The sequence below is a fragment of the Cnephaeus nilssonii genome, assembly GCF_951640355.1.
Source record: "Cnephaeus nilssonii genome assembly, chromosome: 1".
Lineage (NCBI taxonomy): Eukaryota > Metazoa > Chordata > Mammalia > Chiroptera > Vespertilionidae > Cnephaeus > Cnephaeus nilssonii.
Genome location: NC_137072.1, coordinates 39,099,757 through 39,122,275, shown reverse-complemented (window position 1 = coordinate 39,122,275; position 22,519 = coordinate 39,099,757). Strand labels below are relative to the sequence as shown.

Here is a 22,519-nt window from a genome sequence, read left to right as displayed (position 1 = left end):
GTGACAATTATTTTCTTGTTTATAACAATCTTTTCACAGCTCCTGACACATAATAGATGCTTAAAACTGTGGCTTTACACAAACTGGCCATTTTCCATGCAGAAATACAATAGTTTTTATCTTGTAAAAAATCAATGTTTTTGGAAAGTGGTCACACAGCTCTTATGCAGGCAAAAATTACATATGTTTGATGGGCTCTCTTTTGTACAAAGGTGAGAGGTTACCATGTGTATTATATTATTCATTCCTTTCTTTTCTTGTTTCCATATGTGCTGCATGAGGAAATAGGATGGGAAAGCACCTGATGTGAACACATGTGACTCTTGCATGGAAGGGTAGCTGCCTATGTGATGTGAGGACACTGGAAGGCTCCCCGTCACCCTTTCAGAAAGACTTCTCTCAGTTTTGCTGTTGGTGATTAAATCTGCCATCAGTATAATCGCAGTGGCCAAACTCTGTTTTCCCATTACCAAGCAAGCTCTTCAGTTGTGACAATGTGTTTTTCATCAGTCATTTATATTTCCCTGTGGGTCTATTGAAATAGTTTCCAATGTCAACTAGGTGATATCAGATTTTAAAAGTGACCAGTTGGAGAAAAAAGCATAGCTTGAAAAGATAGGCCGGGGCCATGAGAACTTGGACTGAAGACACTGGGCACCTGGGAGGAGAATACACCTGGAGAGGCTGGCAGGTGATTCAGGGCGAGGATGGGAAGTGCAGAGTCAAAGTTGACTGATCTGTTTCAGAAAAGCTTTAAGCTGAATAGCACGAGTTCCACAGGATCTATTCAGTGCACCTGACTAGCACTCACCTTACCTACACAGCTGTCCTGGCTGGGAGGAGAAGTAGAACAGAAAACTACTCAGGCCACACGTCGCTCTCAGGATTTTACAGTTTTTCAAGGAGATAGCAGGGCATGGCACCTAGTGCAGGGACAGGGTGCTTAGACAGGATAAATACAGACACAGAAATGCAGATTCACAGCGAGACTGTGCTACAAGGTTTATCTCCGGTTTCCAGTCGGTCTTAAATATATTTTTAAGGCCAAAAATATTCCTTGGTTTGGAAAAAAAGGAAATTAAGCATTTTAGCTGAGTGCCATGTAAAGAAATTGTAGGTCAACTTAAGCATCTTATGTGCAGAACTGTGTCTGACGAGGATGTGGGCCAGGATTCCACCTACTTGTTAACTGAATACCTGCTCTAGATTAGCCATGCTCCAGATCTCATAGGGAGTTGGAAGAGATAAAAGTCATGCTCTTTGTCACTTTCAAGCTAGTTATCAATATTCTATATTTACTTGCTTCCATAAGGAAATAGAGAAAGCAAAGTGAGGGGACACAGGATAGGCAGGCATTATAAAAAGAGAACTATAGTTTAAAAGAGAAAACTTAAGCAGTTTCTATGTAAAATTGGAGGCCAGGATTTGGAAGTATTTGCAGTCAGTGTCCTGGATCAATTTTGTTCTAAGAGGAGGGGAGGGTACGGCATTGAGGTTGAGTTTATGATTGACACTGAGAAGCACTTCAATAAACTAAGGTGTGAGCATTCAGTCTAGAAGCTGGCAGCGTGAGGAGCAGCATAATTGAGGCATAATTTTTTTAAAGGTTAATTGCTAAACTTAGTTTCATTTACAAAAAACCAAAGCTAAAATAATTCACCTAATAAGCATTTCTAATCTGTGTGGAGCCTTTAATTCATTGGTCAATGACAGCTTACTGGATACCCATTTAGTCTCCGTCAACACCCATTTAATGCCTTTCACAATCTGTGCCTGCATTCAAAACCCAAAATGGTATTCTCAAATTCAGCCTTAACTGGTAAAGTCTAGATCTGGGTCATAACGCACCTCTGACACTTTGTATTTGAATAACTTGAACTGGCTTTTATTTTGTTGGATACATATCCTCCTGCTATAGGAAGACTCAGATCTGCCTTTATGGTCCTGATGTAACCCTGGCAGCCTGACCTGTATGAAGTGACCTCAGGAAGACTGTGAGCTCCTTCAGCCACCTGGGTGCACATTTTCAAGCTGCCTTTGCCTGGACAGTCCATCAGAACCAGCTACTTACAAACCAGATGCTTCATTGAAACCTAATGAGGTTCTTTTATAACCATAATATCCAATTAGTTACATCTGCTCTTCTATTTTCCTGAGTCAAATTACCCTATTTTTTCCTTCCTGTGGTTTGACATCCTGGTTTGATTGCTCTTATTGGAAAACAAGAAGCTTCCAACTCATTGTTTCCCTTTTTGCCTTGGCTACCAGGAAATTCAGTGCTTTAATGCTTAGTAGTCATACCATCTTCAAAATTTTAAAATTCAATTTGGAAGTGTATTTTCATTTGCAAAGTTTCACTGTATCTGTGTCTTTTGGGATAATTACGTAATAGTCTTTTTGAAAATAAAGAGGATTTGAGATAAAACAGAGGCACTTTTAGAGTCTTTTTTTCCTGTATAAGTAATAGATTTTGATTAAGTGAGAACCATTCAAGGTCATTTCATAATACATGTAATAATGTAATTCTTTTTTTAAATTATGGGTGAAAATGGGCCCCAATGATCTAGAAAAGCTAGCAATGTGCAAGTATTATGATATAAAAATTACTGGGCATGCCTTAGCCAGTTTGGCTCAGTGGATAGGGCATTGGCCTGTGGACTGAAGGGTCCAGGGTTTGATTCCTGTCATGGGTACATACCCAGGTTGCACGCTCCATCCCTGGCCCTGGGCTGGACACATGTGGGAGGCAACCAATTGATATTTCTCTCTCTCTGTCTCCCTCCCTTCCACTCTCTCTAAACAAATCAATGGAAAAACATACTTGGGTGAGGATTAACAACAACAATAAAATCACTGGGCGGGAGTAAAATAACAGCCGGTGGGTGACCCAGTTGATGACTCATCACCTACTTCTCAACAGGTTGGGTCCCATTTTGCCTTGTCCCATTATTTTTAAAAGGTTCTGAAAAAAGTAGGCTTTTCTAATTTATAAGCAGTTGGAATTAAACCCATTAGCTTTACGCAAAATGAGCACCTGGCAGAAGTATCGAGAAGACTCAGAGTGCACAGAGGAAAGGCACACGTGCTCCGGAAGCTCCCGGAACTGTCGGGACACTGCGGCCGGGGCCTCCATCAGCGCTGCCCTGCCCTCTCCTCCAGCTGCGGACCGAGCCCTGGTCACCTTCCTGGTCAGTGATGTGGCCGCCAAGGAACATGAGCGGTGGGTTCTGCTTTGCAGAAGGCCCTCCATCCTGGCGCTCTGGAGCTCGTCATTCTCCAGTGCGCACACAAGCTCCCTGTCCAGGCGTTAGAAACAAGCCGGCGGCCACTCTGGCTTCCCGGGTCAGGTGACTTAGATTCTGAACAGAAGCTCGAAAATAACCCTGAACCTGATTCAGCCCTTGTCCAATATGGCAGGTGATAGTAATAAAGGTGTTAAAGGGTCTAAAAATATTATGGTTCTTAGGAAGAAAATAGACGTTTTATATAAATTCAAAACTGTAATAGATTACTTAATAGCAGATCTCATTGTGCAGGAGCCAGTGACAATGTGCAGCGATACTCAATTATTGGGGCATTTCCTTAACCTTATCCTGTCGAATGCTCACGCTAAGTGAGGTATTAATGTATTGTCCCCCAAAAGGTGTTGAGAGTTGAAATAAGTTTGGAAAACACCTTATGCTTCTCCTTGCCTATATGCTATTGATATACAATGGGTTCTGAGAAATCTTATACAATTTAAATATACAAAATAATTTGTTAAATTTAAATATATCAAGACATCCCAAACTTAAAAACAAAAACAAACAAATGCATCTTGCATGTTGCATAGAATTGCATTTGGTAATTTCGCTTCACTCCATTCCATTCCCTGGTAGAAATGACCAGATTTAAGATTCACAAATCTCTGAGTATATATTGCTTATGGGTATCAAGGCTCTAGTGTACAGAATATTTCAATTAAATGCTAATTACTTTTAGAATGTCTAGGAAATAACCCTAAAGTTCACACATACCTTGGGTAACAATAAGATATACTATATCTTCTTAATTCCACACCATGAGGGCACATGGGACTGAGAACACTCCTAAAATACCCAAATAAGTGAGTTTTGGCATTTTATTCTACTCAGGTCTGTTCTCTTTTCTTACAGGACAGGAGACAGGGCCTCACTGCACAGGTTTACGAAGCAACATTTCCTGTGACCCTGCCCAGATTTGGTTGTGCCTTTGTGTTCCTTTAGTCTTGGTTTTGCATTTGGAAAATCCAAGGTCTTCTCATTTGCAGGCACAAATTGGCCTCATTTCTCAGCGATTTGGGGGCAGAAACAATATCAGCATGGACATGTAGTGGGGTTGATGTCTAGTCACTCCAGCCTTTTGTGTGTCAGGTTGTGTGTGGGGGTCACAGGGATCCTCTGGGACTCAGGGGGTGGCTGAGTGTCCTGAGATGTCTGCATCCCCAGCTATACACATACAGACCAAGAGGGCTTCAAGCTGATTTCAGGTGGTATGTGAAAAACACTGAAAAAATTAAATGCCTTATTATATTTTAATGAGAATTAGAAAAATATAAAGCAGGAACATCAAACCCACAAATATAACATAGCTTAGGGAAACATAACAAAGGAGGGAAGAATGTCTTTAGGGGTCTTTTGAGTATTTAGTGGAATAATAATAGTTTTGTTTCATATGTTTCCGGGCATGTGACTTATGATTAACTGTCTAAATTAGGATGCTTATGGAGTGTAATGGGGCATTGTTTCTAATTAATCTCACACTACAGGTATACGCTGGCACTCTGGGCACATGATTATAAGAAACAATTGGTGAAGGCTTGACATTTCACATAAAGCAAAATTTGGGATAGCAACTAATATAACAATGAGAAAGAAGAGAAACTATAACAGACAAGTAGATAAACAGTGTATTTATTGTTCTTTTAAAAATCTGCAATGTGCCTGGTTATCTTGGCAGCACTTGATCAGTATGGATGGTTCTATCTGTAAAGTTATCAAAAAGTTTAAGGCATCCATTACTTTTCCTTAAATGCATTTACATTGAACATTATTCATTTGATCTTCCCATGGCTTTGGTGAAAATGATTGCAAAAAATACAATACCATTGTAAAACTTTATAAGAAATATGATTATCATAACTGAAAGCCAAATCAGTACTTGCTCAAATGAAAGGAAGTTGGAGATTAATAAACAAACCTAAATTTCAAACCCACAATTTTTGCCTTCTTCAGTTTGGAGGGACCTCAACCAAAAGACAATCTAATTGATTATTTATTATTCAACGTTTGTAAAGAATTAAAGTTACTTAAAGAAGTAAGGCAACAAAGGAAATGAAGCAAAATATTGCAAGAGGTGAAAGTTTACTGTGTGTTTTAAGACCAAACAAATGTTAATGATGGTGTAAAATAATTCAGAAGGAACACCTATTAACAATTAGCTTTAAAAACATAAGCTTATTGTCAGAGTATTTCCTAAATTTGCCCATGCATATATATTTTTTTCATCTGGAAAGATTATATTTATACTAAATGCCCTGGTTCTGTTTCTATACTTGTAACATGGAGTACAAAGGCACACAATTGCACACACACACACACACACACACACACACACACACACACACACTTTAAGTCACTCAGATTAGGAACAATTTCTACTATAAATCAATAAGGAGTTAGATTCACACAAAGAAAGAATTTCACGCAATGCTATTCCATCAGCAGGGAAAGTCTATGTGACCCAGCCATCATGACTGCTATGTATAACCTGAGACCCACAGGTAAGGTTGAAATATTGGGCCCATGTTAGCTCAGGCTCTGGGTCCAGGGTGTTCTTCCTCAGGGATGTAATAGATGGAGTCTGTGCTTTGATCCACCCTCAGCTCTTCCCTTGCTCCAGCTCTGGATCCTGGTTGCCTTCAGTCTAGGAAACTGAGCTGGGAGGGGTCTAAAGAAACCTGCTCAGTCCACGCTCTTCTCTGAGCTTTGTGGCATAACTGACCCTCCCACTCTAATTTTTGGGCACAAAGGGTGGAGATCCACTGGCCCATCATAAATAAAATGTCATCGAGAATCAGTGATTTGTTTATAAAAGAAAGTTAAAAACTCAGAAATCCTATGTGTGTGTGTTTATGTAAAATGATTTTATAAAGAAGATTTTGAACAGATGGGAAGAGTAATTTTAGGTAATTTGTGTGCAATGAGTTGCATATATTCTCCTTAATGTTAATACCCCTTTGTTCTGTTTGGGAGTACCGAGTGTTTTCTCAAGAGGGTCTCATTATTTAACTGTTTTGTTTTAAAGTTGACACTTCCAGAATCATCATCGTATGGTGAGTTCAGATGTCCTATTTGACTTTTCTCTACCCAAATTTGTTTCTGTAATCTGCTTTTTATCCATTTACTCAGTGAATTTAAGGCAGAAACTACATGTTTACACAGGGCTTTAACTTGATTTTGACTTTGTATCGCCAGCATAGAATCTGAGCTGGTTTAATCTGGGAAATTGGAACATTAAACTTACCGTTTATGCATGAAAGTGGATGAGAAATATCCTGTACACAAACACACAGAGACATGCACACAAGGTCATACAAATGTTTCCATTTTAAATCCAGATACACAACAACCAAAAAAAGTGTATTTAAATCTGAAGAGAACATTCTACAACATTCAAATTTAGTTCTAGGATTTTACTGAATGAGCAATAAGTTTTATTTTCATTGCAAGATATTAACTAATTTGAATATCACAGTAAACCGTGTGCTCATCTAGACTTAGGTTTCTGTGGATGGCGTTGTGCATGTAGGTGCTGTATATGTATAGCACTGGCTTTCTTATTTTAATACTTATTTATTGAAAAATATAATTTAAAATGTCCTTACTGCTAATCTTAATTCATAGTAGTTCTTCAATATTTTTACCTTGTACAACAATTAATTTTTTACTTTGGAATTCAATATACATTATTATGTAGGTATCTGAAAATGAACATGTTGAATAGCTAGTTGGTTCCACAATTTAAGCTTTTTTAAACCTTTGAATCAGAAAATTGTGTTACTGATGCTACCTAAGCAAATGAAAGCACAGTGGAAGATATGTGTGTGTATTTACATATATACAAACACATCTATACATTCAGAACACACACGAACACACATATGCTCATTAAGATATTATGAGCTGGTTTTACCCTAATTTCCATCTTCCGGAGAATGGAAAGCATAAAACTCTCTTACAAGACCTGCTGTATCCTGGCTCCATAACCTAGTTTCATGGGCATTGATAACATTGTTCCTGAGATATCTGTATATCTCCTCAGTGGCAGTGACCTCTGCATTGGCCAGAGAACACCTGCTCTGGCCTTTGTGCTCCCTCACCCTGAAAGCCCCCTCTTTCCAGGGCCCACACTCTCATGATGACATTTCTTTACCCATGTGTTCAATTCCATACCAGGACGATGGCACTAATTTTTAAAATATGTTTTTATTGATTTCTGAGGGAGGACGAGAAGGGAGAGAGAGATAGAAACATTGAAGAAAGAGAATTATTGACTGGTTGCCTCCTACATGCCCCCTACTGGGGATCTAGCCTGAAACCCTGGCATTTGCCCTAACCGGGAATCAACCAATGACCTCCTGGTTCATGGGCTGATGCTCAACCACTGAGCCACACCAGCTGGGCAATGGTACTATTCTTGAATGCCTCTTTTTATTTTTGCCAGTATACTACACCTCAGTCCTATTTGAAAAGACAGAAATCTGATTGAAAAAGTCATGGAAACATCTGCTTCAAGACCAGAGGACCTTAATTTTGCAATATCTCTAAGGGAGGTATATTCTCTGTAACATGAGCCCTAAAGAAAATAAACTAAGTAATCAAATATCTCACTATCCTTGTCCATAAAATGATGTTGAGTTAATACTACTAAGAAAGGTACATGACTGACTTTATTTCAGCTGGAGAAGAGGGGTCAGTGGGAGGTGGAAGTGGTCCTCACACCATTCACACCGTGGAAGGGAACCCTTCTTAGAGTCATGTGGTTTACGCTGCTCTAACAGGAAATGGGGATCTCCCGAGGGTCTGGAAAGGAGGAAACCAAAAGCAGAATACAATAGAAGTCATGTAGTATCACACCATTAGATGACATCTGAAGAGAAACTCTCTGGACATTATTCAGTCAAATCTGATGTTAGTCCAATTCTACAAGTATTTCTCGTCCACTGGAGATATTATGGTTTATATACTAGAGATATTATGGTGATGAAAGTGGAACTGATGAGGCTCCTGGCTCTTATTAAGGTAAAGATATTTCTGGAAAGAGGGCATAACCTAACAGCACGCTTTCATTTTCAGAAAATGTCTCTAAAGGTGAATAGAACCGTGCTTTTCTGTCTATTGTAGGCTGAGTTGTATCCCCGCAAATCCACTTGCTGAAGCCCAACTCCTAGGATCTCAGAATGTAACTATACTTGGAGATGTGTTTTTTTTTTTTTTTAAGAGGTGGTTAAGTTAAAATGGGATCATTGGGTTAGCCTCAAATCCAATCTGACTGGTGTTCTCATAAGAGGAGATCAGGACACAGATACACACAGAGGAACAACCACGTGAGGACATAGGCAGGAGAGACCTCAGGAGAAACCAACCCTGCTACACTTTGATCTCAGCTTCCAGCTTCCAGATCTGTGAGACAATATATTTCTGTTGCTATATTGCCCAGTCTGGGCTACTTTGTTACTGCCACCTGAGCAGACTAATACACTGTCTGTCTAGACTTTTTGTTGTTGTTAATTCTCACCAAAGGATATTTTTCATTGATTTTTGAGAGAGTGGAAGAGTGGGGAGAGACACAGAGAGAGAGAGAGAGAGAGAGAAACATCGATGTGAGAGAGACATAGCAATTGGTAGCCTTCCGCAAGTGCCCCACCTGGGCCGGGATTGAGCCTGCAACGAGGTATGTGCCCTTGGTGGGAATTGAACCCAAGATCCTTCAGTCTATGGGCTGACACTTTATCCACTGAGCCAAAGCGGCCAGTGCTAGACCTTTTTGTATATTTAACTTAGACTAAAAAGAACAAAACCCCTCCTATTCTAAATTTTATCTTACAAGTTAATTTGTAAGTCACCCAAATATGACAGACATGAATATATAGTATATGTATATATATATATATATATATATATATATATATATATATATATATATGCACATGTATATGCACATGAAATGTATGTGAAAAGACATGTCACAATCTTATAATTCAAACACTGTTCCTATTTTATAGATAAGTAACTAGCGTGCCAGAGACAAATTTCAGGAGTAGAACAGCATAAGTGCTTGATAAATATTAGTCACTAATATTTACTTCTTGTTGCCTGTGGCCAAATGGGCAGTCAGTTGAGTGGCCTCATCATTGCTGGTTTGCACTTGACTAACCAAGAGAAAATTATTGAAAATACGGACCCAGAGTCTCAACTACATGACTCTTTCAGAGTTTGTCCTCCCTGCTTTGTTAAACTTTTGGGTGAGGCTAACATTCTGCAATATAGACACTTCCAGTCCCATAATTGTCCATTAACACACTTTGCCTGTGATGTAAAGTAAATTCATGTCCCCTGTTCCTGAACCAGAGTGTCCAATGATGCCACACATGGGGAGTGTGCCACATTATGTCTGATTTATTTTTTCTCCATCAACTGTGGGGGCTTATTTTTTACCTCAACCTATACTACAGCAGGGGAAACCACATAGCATTGCTTCCAAGTCCTCCAGACACACCATGGACAGATGGCGCTCCCAGGGCAACGCCCAGAGAGAACTCTGGAGGAGGGAACTTGCTTCAAACACAGGAGAGAATGTCTCTGCACCCACGTGGGGAATTTGACTATTGTCAGACACAGAGGTATTTAAAAAAATATTTTTATTGATTTCAGAGAGATAGGGAGAGGAGGGAGAGAGAGAAACATCAATGATGAGAGATAATCACCAACTGGCTGCCTCCTGCACACCCCCTACGGGGGATGGAGCCCGAAACCCAAGCATATGCCCCTGACCATAATCGAATCTGGGTCCCTTCAGTCCGCAGGCCGATACTATCCACTGAGCCAAACCAGCTAGGGCCACAGAGGTATTTTTTGATATTAGTGGTAAGAACCCCGATATAAAGAAATAACATTTCAGAGGAGAAAGACATGGTCAAGGCCATCTTGGGGAGCACTTTAAAGGATCGGCTCAGCCTGACAGTGAAGGAAGGGGAGCCCAGATGAACCAAGAGTGAAGACAGTTTCCTCATCCACATGGATCAAGTCCCAGTGACGGAGTAACAATGCTGATATCAGGCTTCTGCTTACAGAATTCATGTTAGTATGCATAAATATATACAAATAATATGGAGCATTTAATTGATTGCATGGTTTCAATTTTATCAACTCTCACTTTTATTGTTTCCCTTATGGATTATCACTACAGATAATCACCGAGGCCTGTCGGCTGCCAGTGTCACTGCTGCCAAAGTGAGTGGACCAAGTAAGTCGTGTGCACCAAAGGATTTTATCTTCTAGTTTCTAGTGCTGTACATTGGGTGCGGGTTCTACATGTGTCCTGTTTAATTAATGTACATGAGATAGAGACAGATGGATAGAGATAAAAAGGAAAAGGGAGAGGCAGAGAGGGATGGGGAATGGGGAGAGAGGGAGAGACAGAGATGGGGAGAAAGAGAGTGAGGGGACAGAGAGAGAGAGAGAGAGAGAGAGAGAGAGAGAGAGAGAGAGAGAGAGAGAACAGTATTCTAAAGTTATCTAATAGGTAAGGGATAAGAAAGTCCAAGAAACATGCTATCTACATAGAAACAAGCGACACGTCCAGTGACTTTCATCTTTTTCACGAGGCATCCTGCGTCCACATGTTGAATAGATGGCCGCCTGAAAGCCTTCTATGTCTGTTCGGATGAGCTCTACCTCCTAGTTTCCATGACGTCTAGGCACGGAGTTGCCATCCTGGGTCATAAAGAATGTTGCACTACATCACAGGTTGGATGCCCCGTTTATTTACTTTCCTGGACCGGGTGCTAGAGCTGTGCACCACGTAGACACACACAGTGCTTGTCCACGGCAATGAGGACAGAGTTGAATTTTTGTGAACCAGGACGCAGAATGGTGGCTGAGCTCTCGGGCAGTGCCTGGACCTTTCTAGAAGAAGGGCAGCACCAGTTACAGGTGTGGGAGATTCCAGACAGATCTGCAACCAGCAGACAGGAGGAGGTGTGCCCGTGTGCCTAAGCTGGAGGCTCAGGGGAGAGAGGCTGAGGAGAATTCCTCAGGGTTGAGGTGAGGGGCGCCAGGTTCCGAAGGGCTGCTCACTGAGCAGCGTCTGGGGGATTTGTCTGGCTCTGTGGGTTTCAGCTCATCCATTCCCACACACCCCCACACGCATGCCAGTTATCTGTGTGGCCAGTTTGGAAAACAGAAGTGCGCCTCCAGAGCTTTTGGAGGGATTTTTGTAAACTGTCTCTTCCACGTGGACCACAGAGAAGCTGGAGCCAAGTGGAGATGTGCTTTCTGGCTCTTTCAAAGGACATTTTCAGAGCTTTTGTCACTGCCTCATCCCTGCCAGTTAGCACGGTGGCTGCCACATAAAATTGTCCATCAATGTTTGTGGAAAGAATACATTTGAGTTCACCTGGCAATGACTTAAAGATAAACCAGACAGTGCCCTTTGTAAATCTGCCATCTACATCTGATAATTAGTTCTACAGCAGCCATTTAGGGATGGGATACAATGTGGTAGCCACTGTGCTCATTTCTGGGAGCACACAGCTCATCAGGAACCCCATCCATGCACAATCACTACACACACAGAGCAACGCCTGCCATTCAGACCTGCAGATAATTCTACAAAACAAGAACTGGAGAAGCCACATTCGTCCCTAGTTGTCATCATCCCAAAGATGGCTTATGAACATCATCCGCACACATGTCCACACCTGGTGTATTCCCTGTGTCAATTACTACGGCTCATAGGGTCTGTATATACTCTTTCTAGAAAATGTTCCTTTCTACTACATTGTTCTGGCTATTTCTTGAAGCAATTTTTATTTAAAAAAATCCTTTTCCTCAGTGTGTTTTAATTGAGCAGCTATTATGTTCTGACTCTGGGGAGGGAATAAAGTATTCAAACCTTGAGCAGTTTTAAGTTTAATGATTTAGATTACATATAGAAGTGTCACCTGGAATAATAAAAAAACACAATAGAGACCCAATTTTTGTAAAAAATGTGATAATATTTTGTATTTAAAACAATTTCCCAAGAACCTAATACTGTGCCAGATTCATGGAGGTTTTTTTTCTTTTCCTGTTTTGATTTGCATGCCTATGTCTGTATTCATATATGCAATCTGAGCTCAGAGAGAAGGATCCTGCCAACTTTTTTTTTATTGCCTGTTTTTTTTCTTCTTTTTTCTCAGCTGCTTGCTTAACTCATAGTAGGTGCCCAGGGGATATATTTGCAAATGAATAAATGGTACTTATATCAAATCAGCCCTTGTCTGAATACACGGATAATGTTTAAAGCAAAATTGCAAACAGAGCAGGATTGGATAGCATGCCCTGTGCTTTTAAATCAAGAGTCCTTTCTGTTTTGGAAGACACAGAGCTCACAATGCAGGGAGATTAACTCTGCACAGGGCACAGGAGCAGGGAGACCTTGGAGTTAAACTCTCTTCCCTCCCCTCTCTGATGCTCTCTGTCTCTGACTCTGTTTCTCTCTCCTTCCCCCTCCCTCCCATTAAAATCCCTCCATACACCATGGTTTTTGTTTCTCTCTTGTTTTATGATGTAGGAAGACAGAGTATTTTTATTAGTGTCAAAGACAAAAAAGATTTATTTTACTTCTGAGTGTGAATTATGAACAGATTTTTAAAAATAAATGTTTTAAAACTTTTACAATTAATGTTTTCCTCAATACTATAAAGCATGATCATAAACCAAACTCATTTTTTCCACTATTTATCAAGGAGTTTGTGATCTCAGAAGTTTAGTCCAAAGTTTTTTTATACATGACTTTTTCAGTGTTCATCTAAAAATAAGTATATATTAGACTTCTGCTGTCCCAGAGTTAGAGAACCTTTCAATATTCATTATTTTAATAAATGCTTGAGTCTGTTGTCCCTATCAATTGTATTTATATTTTAAGAATCTACAAAAACCCACACATATAATTTTTAATGGCTTGAACTCCATTCATTATCTACATATAAAGGCCCACATTATAATTTAACTTTCCTTAAAATAATTGAACTAAAACACTCAAGTGATAAGATAAAATTATATGAACTCTCAAATGTGTTAGATCTAAAATGAATGGCCTTGTCATCCTAAATGTTGAATGAGTAGCTATTTCCCGGAGTTTCACTTGGTGCTGAATAGCTTTCCATCTGTAGCTCCTGAGGGCGACTGGCGTGAAGACTAGAGTAACATTTATTGCACACCAGAGCCACACCAGAGGGGCCAGTACCTCTTAGTTCAATATCTTTCCAGGGCTGTCAGAGTTACTGTATTCCCTATTCCTCTGTCTTCAAGCCATATAACTCCTCTGTCTTCAAACCGTGTGTGTGTGTGTGTGTGTGTGTGTGTGTGTGTGTGTGTGTATACACACACTGAGTGGCCAGATTATTATGATCTCTGAACGCATAATAATTTTGCCACTCAGTGTATATCCTATATAATAAAAGGCTAATATGCAAATTGTCCCCTCGATCAGGAGTTTGACCAGCAGGCAGGCCGGCCAACTGCCCATGTCCCCTCCCCCTGGCCAGGCTGGTCGGACCCCACCCATGCATGAATTCATGCACTGGGCCACACACACTGAGTGGCCAGATTATTATGCATTTAGAGATCATAATAATCTGGCCACTCAGTGTGTGTGTGTGTGTGTGTGTGTGTGTGTGTGTGTGTGTATAATTTTCTTCTTCTTCTTCTTCACCTTCTAAATTGTGGACAGTATTACAGATAAGCTACTGTTTATCCTGGTATTTTTCCTAGGGATATAGCAATAATTTCTATTTCAAAATTGTTTCTTCTTCAGAAAGAAAATCAGAAGCATGGACTCCTTTGAATTAAAAAAAAATTTCTCCTTGAACCACATGTTTTGAATGAAAAAGTCACTTTCTGTTGAATTCTGTTAGAACCAAGGTAGTCCTTTACACACTCTCATCTACAGAGTTAATATGTAGAGTTGAAGCACAAATAAAATATCTTTATGTCCGTGGTTAAATTAGGCCCTGCATGTTCTTAGTTACCTTAAGGAATAGTAAATGGTGTTATTTTAATATTATTTTGCACATCACCCAAATTAATAAAACAGTCTTTTTAAAAAACTGTGCATGTCAGATAGTATAGGCGCTTGTGTACATTTTGTTTCAGCTCTCAGATCCAAACACCCTCTAATAAAAAGAGAGCGTGTGTTTCCTTTAAGGACACATCCATTTCCACAGCTATGAGCCAAACGGGAGCGGAGCATCTGTTACAGACAGGGATGAGTGAACCCAGCCAGACTCGGGTGCAGGGGAGGTCAACATCTATTTTGTTGACGTTTCTGTCATGTTTATTAAATTGCACTTTTCCGAAAGCAATTAAACTTTTAGGAAATATTGCATTCATTTTCAGGAGAGGAAATCTGTGTCCTTCTGACAGACCTAGCCTGATGAAACCATTTTTAAGTCAGTTATTTGTGTTCAGGGCGCATGCTTTGAGCCAGTCTATTCTGTTCCCCAAGTTCTACATCTTAGAAAGAGCACAGCTCCACTTTTTTTTCCCTGTTTTCAACCACAGAAGGGGTTTGACTGGGTGAGTGTTTTCAGGCTGTGACTGGCTCCCTAGGTTCATGGGACCGAGTCCCTATCCGTTCTGTTTTAATATCACATTGAGGAGACATATTTGAGAAATCACGGAAGACATTACAAAATGATGAGGCAGATCTTCTGACTATCGGTTGTAGGAAACAAGAATCAGAGGTTTCATCTGAACTAAATGGAGCAGCAACGATTAATTAAATCTATAAAATCCCTCATCGCACGTCCTGGTTGAGACGTGGAGAGGAACACTTTCTATTATGTGCAAATCACCTGGAAGTGCCAAGCTATCCTTCGGGTGGGAGATTCACTTTGTGGAGCAGGAACTTTAGAAAAGAGGGTTTAGTAATATATTCTGAGCAGTATGAATTTTCTCTATTATCCGAATGGTGAGGCCATAGAAACAGAAAGAAGCCTTGATCTCTTTGGTCAATAAGTTCTCTGTGAGCACCGTTATGAAAGTGCTCGGAGGGATGGAGGCCACCAGATTTTCGCTACAGTGAACAGGTAGTTCACTTTCAGAATAATAGCTGTCCTACTCCACCCTTGTCTCCACTGGTGACTTCTCCCCGAATGCACAGGAGATTTTGATTAGACAGGTGTGGGGACAGAGCCGGGCCTTTTCCGTTTCAGCTACTGTGAGTATTCACGCGGGAAGGGCATTAGCAGTTACACAAACACGCGGCTCAAATGGGCTTCTCTGCATCGAGGCAATTCCGCCAGGCACCTTCAACCCTGTCATTTTAAGCGTATACATCTTTAAAAAAGCTTTAAAATGTCATCACTTAGGAATTCAAAAGTAATCTAAAAACTACAAGTCACCTGAGCCTTGATGTTATTATATATCTCTTCCATCTTAAACAGAAATGCTCCTTTGCATTGTTTCTATAAAAGCTCCATTTATGGGCACTTTTTAAATCAAGCATAAAAGCCCTCTTTAATATAAAATTTACATTATCATGTAGCTTGTTTTTGAGATTTTAAAAAATGTTAACATAAACTACTGGTAATTTTGATAATTTAAAACAGATCATAGTGAACTCTATATGTGTGTATGTATATGTATTTTATGACAAAGATGACATTTACAAGCCACTTTGTTACCAAAAGCCAGATACTAATTGTACTCTTTCCCCATCAATAAAATATCAAAATGAAGCTAATTTGCGGCCCTTCATTCTCAATATGTGTAACCAGAAGAAAAGATGACTAAATAGCCACAGTGTATGGAGAGGATCCAGAAACTCAGATTAACTCTTTATTTTCAAATATTTATTGTTCTTCAGGAAAAAAAAATCTGCTGTCTTTGCAAGTGGTCAGGTTTATTTTGGAGAAAGTTACAAACCTCTTAAAAAACAAACATATCCTTCTTGTGGTTGCTAATTCTTTGATGCATTTCCTGGGAAATTAAATTCACTCATACATTTGTAGAAGACTTAGGGCACTAAGAGGCACATTGGCTGTGATGCTGGCTAAACAAAGTCAAGAAACCAAATGCAATAGCCCCCACTCCTTCCAAACAAAATAAACAAATAAGTAGAAGTTTAATCCCCCAAAAGGGATGCCTGAGAAGTAGGAGTGTCACATATGCAAGTAAAAGAACATATGTTTTTAAATTTTCAAATGCATCTCCCTTTCCTGTTTTCTAAGGTTTCACAGGAGCATGTCAGGCTTACATGTGGATCCAGATTTAAACAGACGTATTCCCCTTCTTTTTGAAAGTAATGTCCCTTCATTTGAAAGGGGTACTTTTGTAAATGAATTATAATATATTAACAGCTAGGAATAAACAATTCTCTTTGCATAATCAATTATTTAACACCATGCATTTTTGTATGTCAGCGGAGGAAAAACATTTAATTGAAAAGATAGAGGTTAATTTAGGTTCACTCTAGTTACAGACACTTAATAGGAATTGGGTTCAGGCTATGCGGTGCTATGTAGCTTTTTCTTGCAATATGTAGCCACATGGATGGTGCTGACACTCAATAGTTTGAGTATTTTGTGACGGACATCTGTGCTTTTATATTTCACCTGGCATTTGCTTTGTTATTATTATTATATTGTTATTTAGTTTTGAAATGGCTGTAATAAGTGCTTTTAAAATCTTTCCTACCATGTGGGAATTTATCCTTTTAGAAATCTCATCGGCTAGTAATTAAGAGACCAATTTACTAATTCAGAGCTTATTTAAGTGATGAAGAACAAAGTAGTGTAATCATTTTTGGTTTTATGAGTTGCTCAAAACTGTTCACATTCCATATTTCATTTTAGAAAAAGAAGCAGCAGATAAAAAAATTGCTCAAATGTTTTCATCATCTTTACTGTGTATATATATGTACACACACACACACACACATACAACAACAACAAAAACAACAAAAACAACAAACATTATATATGTATATTTTTAAAAATTGAACACTGGATGCTTTCAGAGCATAAGCTGTCTTCCCATCCCTCACAAAGGAAAAGTACAATTTTCTAATTCTGCATTTCCTTACATGATGCTTTTCAGGGACAGCACTTTTCAATAACCAAACCACCATTTAGATATGGATACATGAATCTCATATTTTTATTCCAAATTCACATTCACTCATCAGATCTAATGCCCTTGAAATCACTGCTATTACACGGGTCGCCAGAAACCAGAGGGAGGTACTAATACAAATGAGAGAGAGAGAGAGAGAGAGAGAGAGAGAGAGAGAGAGAGAGAGAAAGCCCTACCCCATTAGATGATGGCGGGCTGCTTAATCAATTTAATTTTATCACTAAATCCAGTCCTTTCTCCGAGCTGTCAGAGAGCGAGGTGAGCGGAGTGAGCGGCTGCGAGGCTGCGGTGAGGACATGTGTCCCCACCAGCCACACGGATGCTTGTGGGTTTGGCATTGCACGGGATACAGAGCACAATTTTTCTATTTCATTAACTTTTTATGGGATTTCTTTTCACAACGAGCCTGCGTCTGTCATCCACTTCCTCTACTTTATTCCGTGCCTCTTGCCAACTTTTTGTGTACACTCCACACCGTTCTCCCGCCCCCTGTGACTCATCAGCTCGCTTTTACAGAGCTACAGCTTGGACGGTTTTCCCAAGATTCGTCTTCACTTTTCTAAAACTCTGTGTAACCAATCACCCTGGAACAATATATAAATTTCAAGAGTTAACGTATTTTGCTGTCGAATGTCCCAAAAAGAGAAAAGGCATGCGCTGGTGCTCAAGTCCAATTAGGCTGACTTATAAAGGATTGTTTATACAGTATTTCAAAAGTTCTCCCCAGTCCTCCCCTAGGTTTTAATGATGGATGCACCTTACTTAAAGTCCTATTCTCCTGTTTATATCATGGAGCCAGTTAAATCTGTGTTAGTTCCCAACCCATTTCCAAATATGTTTTTATTAAAAGGGTGATTTTAAATATTTTTTCCAGAACCTTCAGTCATTTTACATGTTACATGTACTAATGAATCAAATATTAACTATATTCATTATTTACAGAATGCATTTCATGCTAATGCATAGCTTCTTTTAGGAAAAGTACACTCATAAAAGAAAGAACAAAAATATATGAAACGAAATATATGTACTATTTAATAATTTAAAATACACCCACAAAAGTCCTCAGACTATTATCCTAAAGGCACCCAAAGGTGTACAGATTAATTGATAAAATTTTAAATGTTTTCTCTTTATATACGAGACGGTTCTGATGAATGTTGCCTCTTATTCTGCCCACTGGAGATGATACTAATTAATAAAACCTTAAACCTTTATTTTTGTTATCTTGGGTTAAAATATACACTTTTGTAATATCCATAGGTTCAGTTCTTTCAAATATCAGCAGACTACTCTAATAGGACCACACAACATAGATTTGGTTGCGCGTAATTCTACCCAGGACTATAAAATAAAGAGCAACCTCTAGGTTTCTCCGTGAGAAACGCGAGCTCTGTGGCATTTAGTGAGATCAGGGAACAGTCGAATCTCTATAAACTCCCAGTGCCTCAGCATTTTGTCAATGTCTCTGAATGAAACAGAAGAGAATAAACAACGTGTCTCTCACATGTTACATGGGATTCAATCGGACATTCCTAAACCACATGTGTAAAAATTAGATGGTTTCCTTGTATTTTTCAGGTGTTTTTTTTTAGTTGCCTGTTTTTCTCCCACACAGAAGTCAAATTTTGACATTTCTCATTTGTACAGAAAATATAAATCATTCAAAATAATTTCTAAAAGGAAGTTTCAACCAAAAACTAGCACACAGAGAAGATGCAAAAACTATCAGGCACCCGGTCTTGATAAATTAACAGAAGGGAATTAACCGGTGGGTGGGTGAGGTTCACTCTGAGTGTCTCCCTTAAAGTTTATCTGAGAGAGAACGGCAGGTTCTGGTAGTAAGTTTTTTCCCCCATATATTTTTTTATCTTTAAAGATCATACAACGTCCTGTGTGGTATAGTGACTAAAAATCACCCAGGACAGGAAAATATTTCATTTCTGAGGCGAGGGATCATATTTATTAATAATACATGTATTGTATCAATTCCACACTTAAGCTGTAGATACAGAGCTTTTATTTCAGAGCCCATAGATTCTTTGGGCAATAGAAGGGGTAATTAAAAAATCATCCCAAAGCCACTTTTAGAGGGCGCATATGAAGAGCTGCCAGCATTTCACAGCACTGGGAGACGAAAAGTTATAATGCCCCTTCAAAAATGACTCCTGGTCATTAGAATAGGTTGTAAAATAAGCACTATTGGCAAAAAGGCTAACATTTATCTTAACCTATTTATTCATGTATAAAAAGAGCCCTTACTTTGTGCTCATAGTCAGTAGCTTCTGTTGATACAAATAGAGCCTTATCCTAAGATTCCTTCCTTAACCACCATCAACTCATTCCTGGACTGTAAATTGTGACAGAGTTATAATATTAGATCAGTTTAAGGGCTGAGATTAGTCCTTTCATTTACTATTGTTAAGATTCATGAATACTAGAACATAATTTAAATTCACCATTGTCCTGGTAGAAGAGGGGGGAAAACACCAAGCAGCTGTAATCACTTGGGATTATACATAAACTGATCCATTCCCAGGAAAATGCAAATAACACTTAACACGTCCCATAATTGCTATGTTTTCTTCTAAGTTGATCATTTATATTGCTAGCTTTCCCCTAAAAAGTGAATGTCCGGTAGTTTGATTTGATAATCCTCCCTGACAAGCTAGTTCTCAGCAGATGCCACAGGAACACCCCCCCCCCCCCACCCCCCACACACATATCTATGCATAATAGCAATTAGTATATCATCCTGACTACCTTTCCCCCTCCAGGTTTTGGCTGTGAGAATTAAAAGACTTGGTATATTCAATATAACCAAGGCATAGCAATTCTGCATATCAGAATTTTACTGGGAATTGCTATAGTTTAAGTTTCTAACAAATGAAATCTTCCTTCAGGTTTCTTGTTTTTCTTTCCCCAAATGAATGCTTTCTCAGCTAGCATGATTACTATTCAAAAGTAAGAAAAATGAATTTGGAGAAAGGCACCGATGTCTATCAGTATATGTTTTATAGAATTGCTTTATTGTGAACTATTACTTCCTACTCTTCAATTTTATATATATTAATAGACTGAACAAAAATATTGGGAAGCACAAACACTCGAAGTCCATAAGATAATGTCTTCTTTTCCCTCTTAAAAGTTTTATACTCATTATTAAAATTCTGTGATTTTCCTCAATATTGATGCCACTTTGTGTTCGTGTTATTTTTGGCATACATTAACAGGCCTGTTTCAAAATAAAATTTCAGGTGACCAAGCGAGTGGCCGGCATTTATTTGATCAGCTCCCTTAAACCAGAATTACGGAATCAATCTCGTTGGGAAACCAAAGCTCTGAAGTCCCGCAGGGAAGTTGTCCCTCGGCTCCTGCCGTCCTGACATGCGATCACAGTGGATGGTGGTTTGACATGGGCATCATGTCTTCAAACTGTCTGGCTAATTTCTGTTGCTGGGAGATGAACTTGAGGACTGCTTGAAAGCGGTTAGGAAAAGAGGTGGCACAAACTTCTCTTAGGCCACTGAGAAGGTGAAAATTCTCGGGGGGGCATTTACAGCCTAGCCCTGCCGAACTGGAAAACCTGATACATGTTAGTTGTGTCTTTCCAACTGTTCTTAGGGCCCTAGAGTCACTTTCTTAAAAAAGAAAAAATCAACACAATTTCAAATCATGGTAAGGACGGAACTTTCTCCTGCCGACTCTCGGCAAGGAGCTGTCGGGGAAGGGCGGGCAGCAGTGGGAGCCTTTTCATCCTCACCAGGCGTGCAGGCAGGCTGCGCTGGCATTTTAGAACATTCCTCTCCAGTTGGAGCAATTGCTGATTTAACACCAGCCGCTCTGTGGACGCCCTGGGCTGGAGAAGGAATTGCTAACTTCAGGACAGCCCATCTCCAAGAATATCCCTAACAAGGCACCAACAGGACCCTGTCAGTAGCAGCCTGTCCTCAGCCGCTCTTTCTCCTCTTCTGCTTTGCGATTTCCCCCACTAACAAGCTGTAATGCCTATTTCTCCTTCGTGGATTGATTTCTGCTTCTGTTCCCGGGATGAGCCTGTGCTCTCCTTAGGTCCCAGTGTCTACAAGCACCGGGAGCCACACTCAGGACCAACTGTCAGCCCATGTGGGGAGGGACTGCCTGCGCTTTGCCCACTCCTTCCTCCAAGACCATTTGGATGGAAACAGCTGGCAGGAGGTGTCACACCTCGTTTTTAGGGAAGCTGCCTTAGGTGCATGTTGCCTTTGGCACTGAGTGCTCAGGATGCCTCCAGAGGGTCAGAGGCACTGAGTGCTCAGGATGCCTCCAGAGGGTCAGAGGCAATGCTGGCGGCCCCTGTGACCAGGCACTGAACTGCCCTCCAGGAGAACCAGCGGCCCCTTCCTCCGCCCCCTTCTCCTCCTCACCTGCGCCTAGCCAAGGCTTTGCTGAGCCCGCTGCCCCGTCAAGGTCCCCTCTGGGCTTACAAAAGCCCCCAGCCATTTACAAAGGTGTCTGAACTCCCAAGGCCCTGCACGGCACTGACATCCCACCAGCATCCCGGAGGGAAGCCTCCGAAACGGAAAAAGCCCCCAGCCCCGAGGACGCGGAGGAGAGCGGAGAGTTAGCGGGAGGCGCTCCGATTGACCACCGGGTCCTTACCTTTCCTCTTGGACCTCCGCCGCCGCCGCCTCTTAGACTTGCATCTGAGTTGACTGCTCAGCCCTCCGGACCCTCTGCTGGTCCCCAGCACGGATGCCATGGCTGAAACTCGGCAAGTAGAACAGGACAGCAATCCTTTCTCAACCAATTTCACCTTCGCTGCTCTTGCCTGCTGCCGCCTCGGCTAAAGGCTTCTGCAAATCAGGGAGCGGGCTCACTTTTTAGGACAGAGCACTCGCGCGGTCCCCCTCCCTCCTCCTGCCTCCAATTGTTCTGGCACTTGTTTCCAGCTGGGCTGCAAACCTGCGGTCTGAGCGGGAGCGCCCGGGCTCCAGGGACCTCCAGGGACCGGAGGAGCGCGAAGGCGAGGTGGGCTGGCAGTCTGGGCGCCCCGCTCTGTTCCGGGCAGCCGCTCCTGGTCCGGGCTCTGCACGCAGGGCTTCTACTTTGGCATCTCT

The 22,519-nt window shown here is 40.6% G+C and overlaps 1 protein-coding gene across 1 annotated transcript in view; it reads right to left on the bottom strand.

The window, feature by feature from the left end:
• Positions 1-22,161, bottom strand: part of ADARB2 (adenosine deaminase RNA specific B2 (inactive)) — a gene marked incomplete at both ends in the record, with an annotated part of 417,934 nt that extends 395,773 nt beyond the window's left edge. The window contains one exon of the mRNA XM_079787310.1: positions 22,062-22,161. Coding sequence (XP_079643436.1) covers positions 22,062-22,161 — 100 coding nt within the window. The remainder of the gene's footprint in view (positions 1-22,061) is intronic.
• Positions 22,162-22,519: the final 358 nt, after the last annotated feature.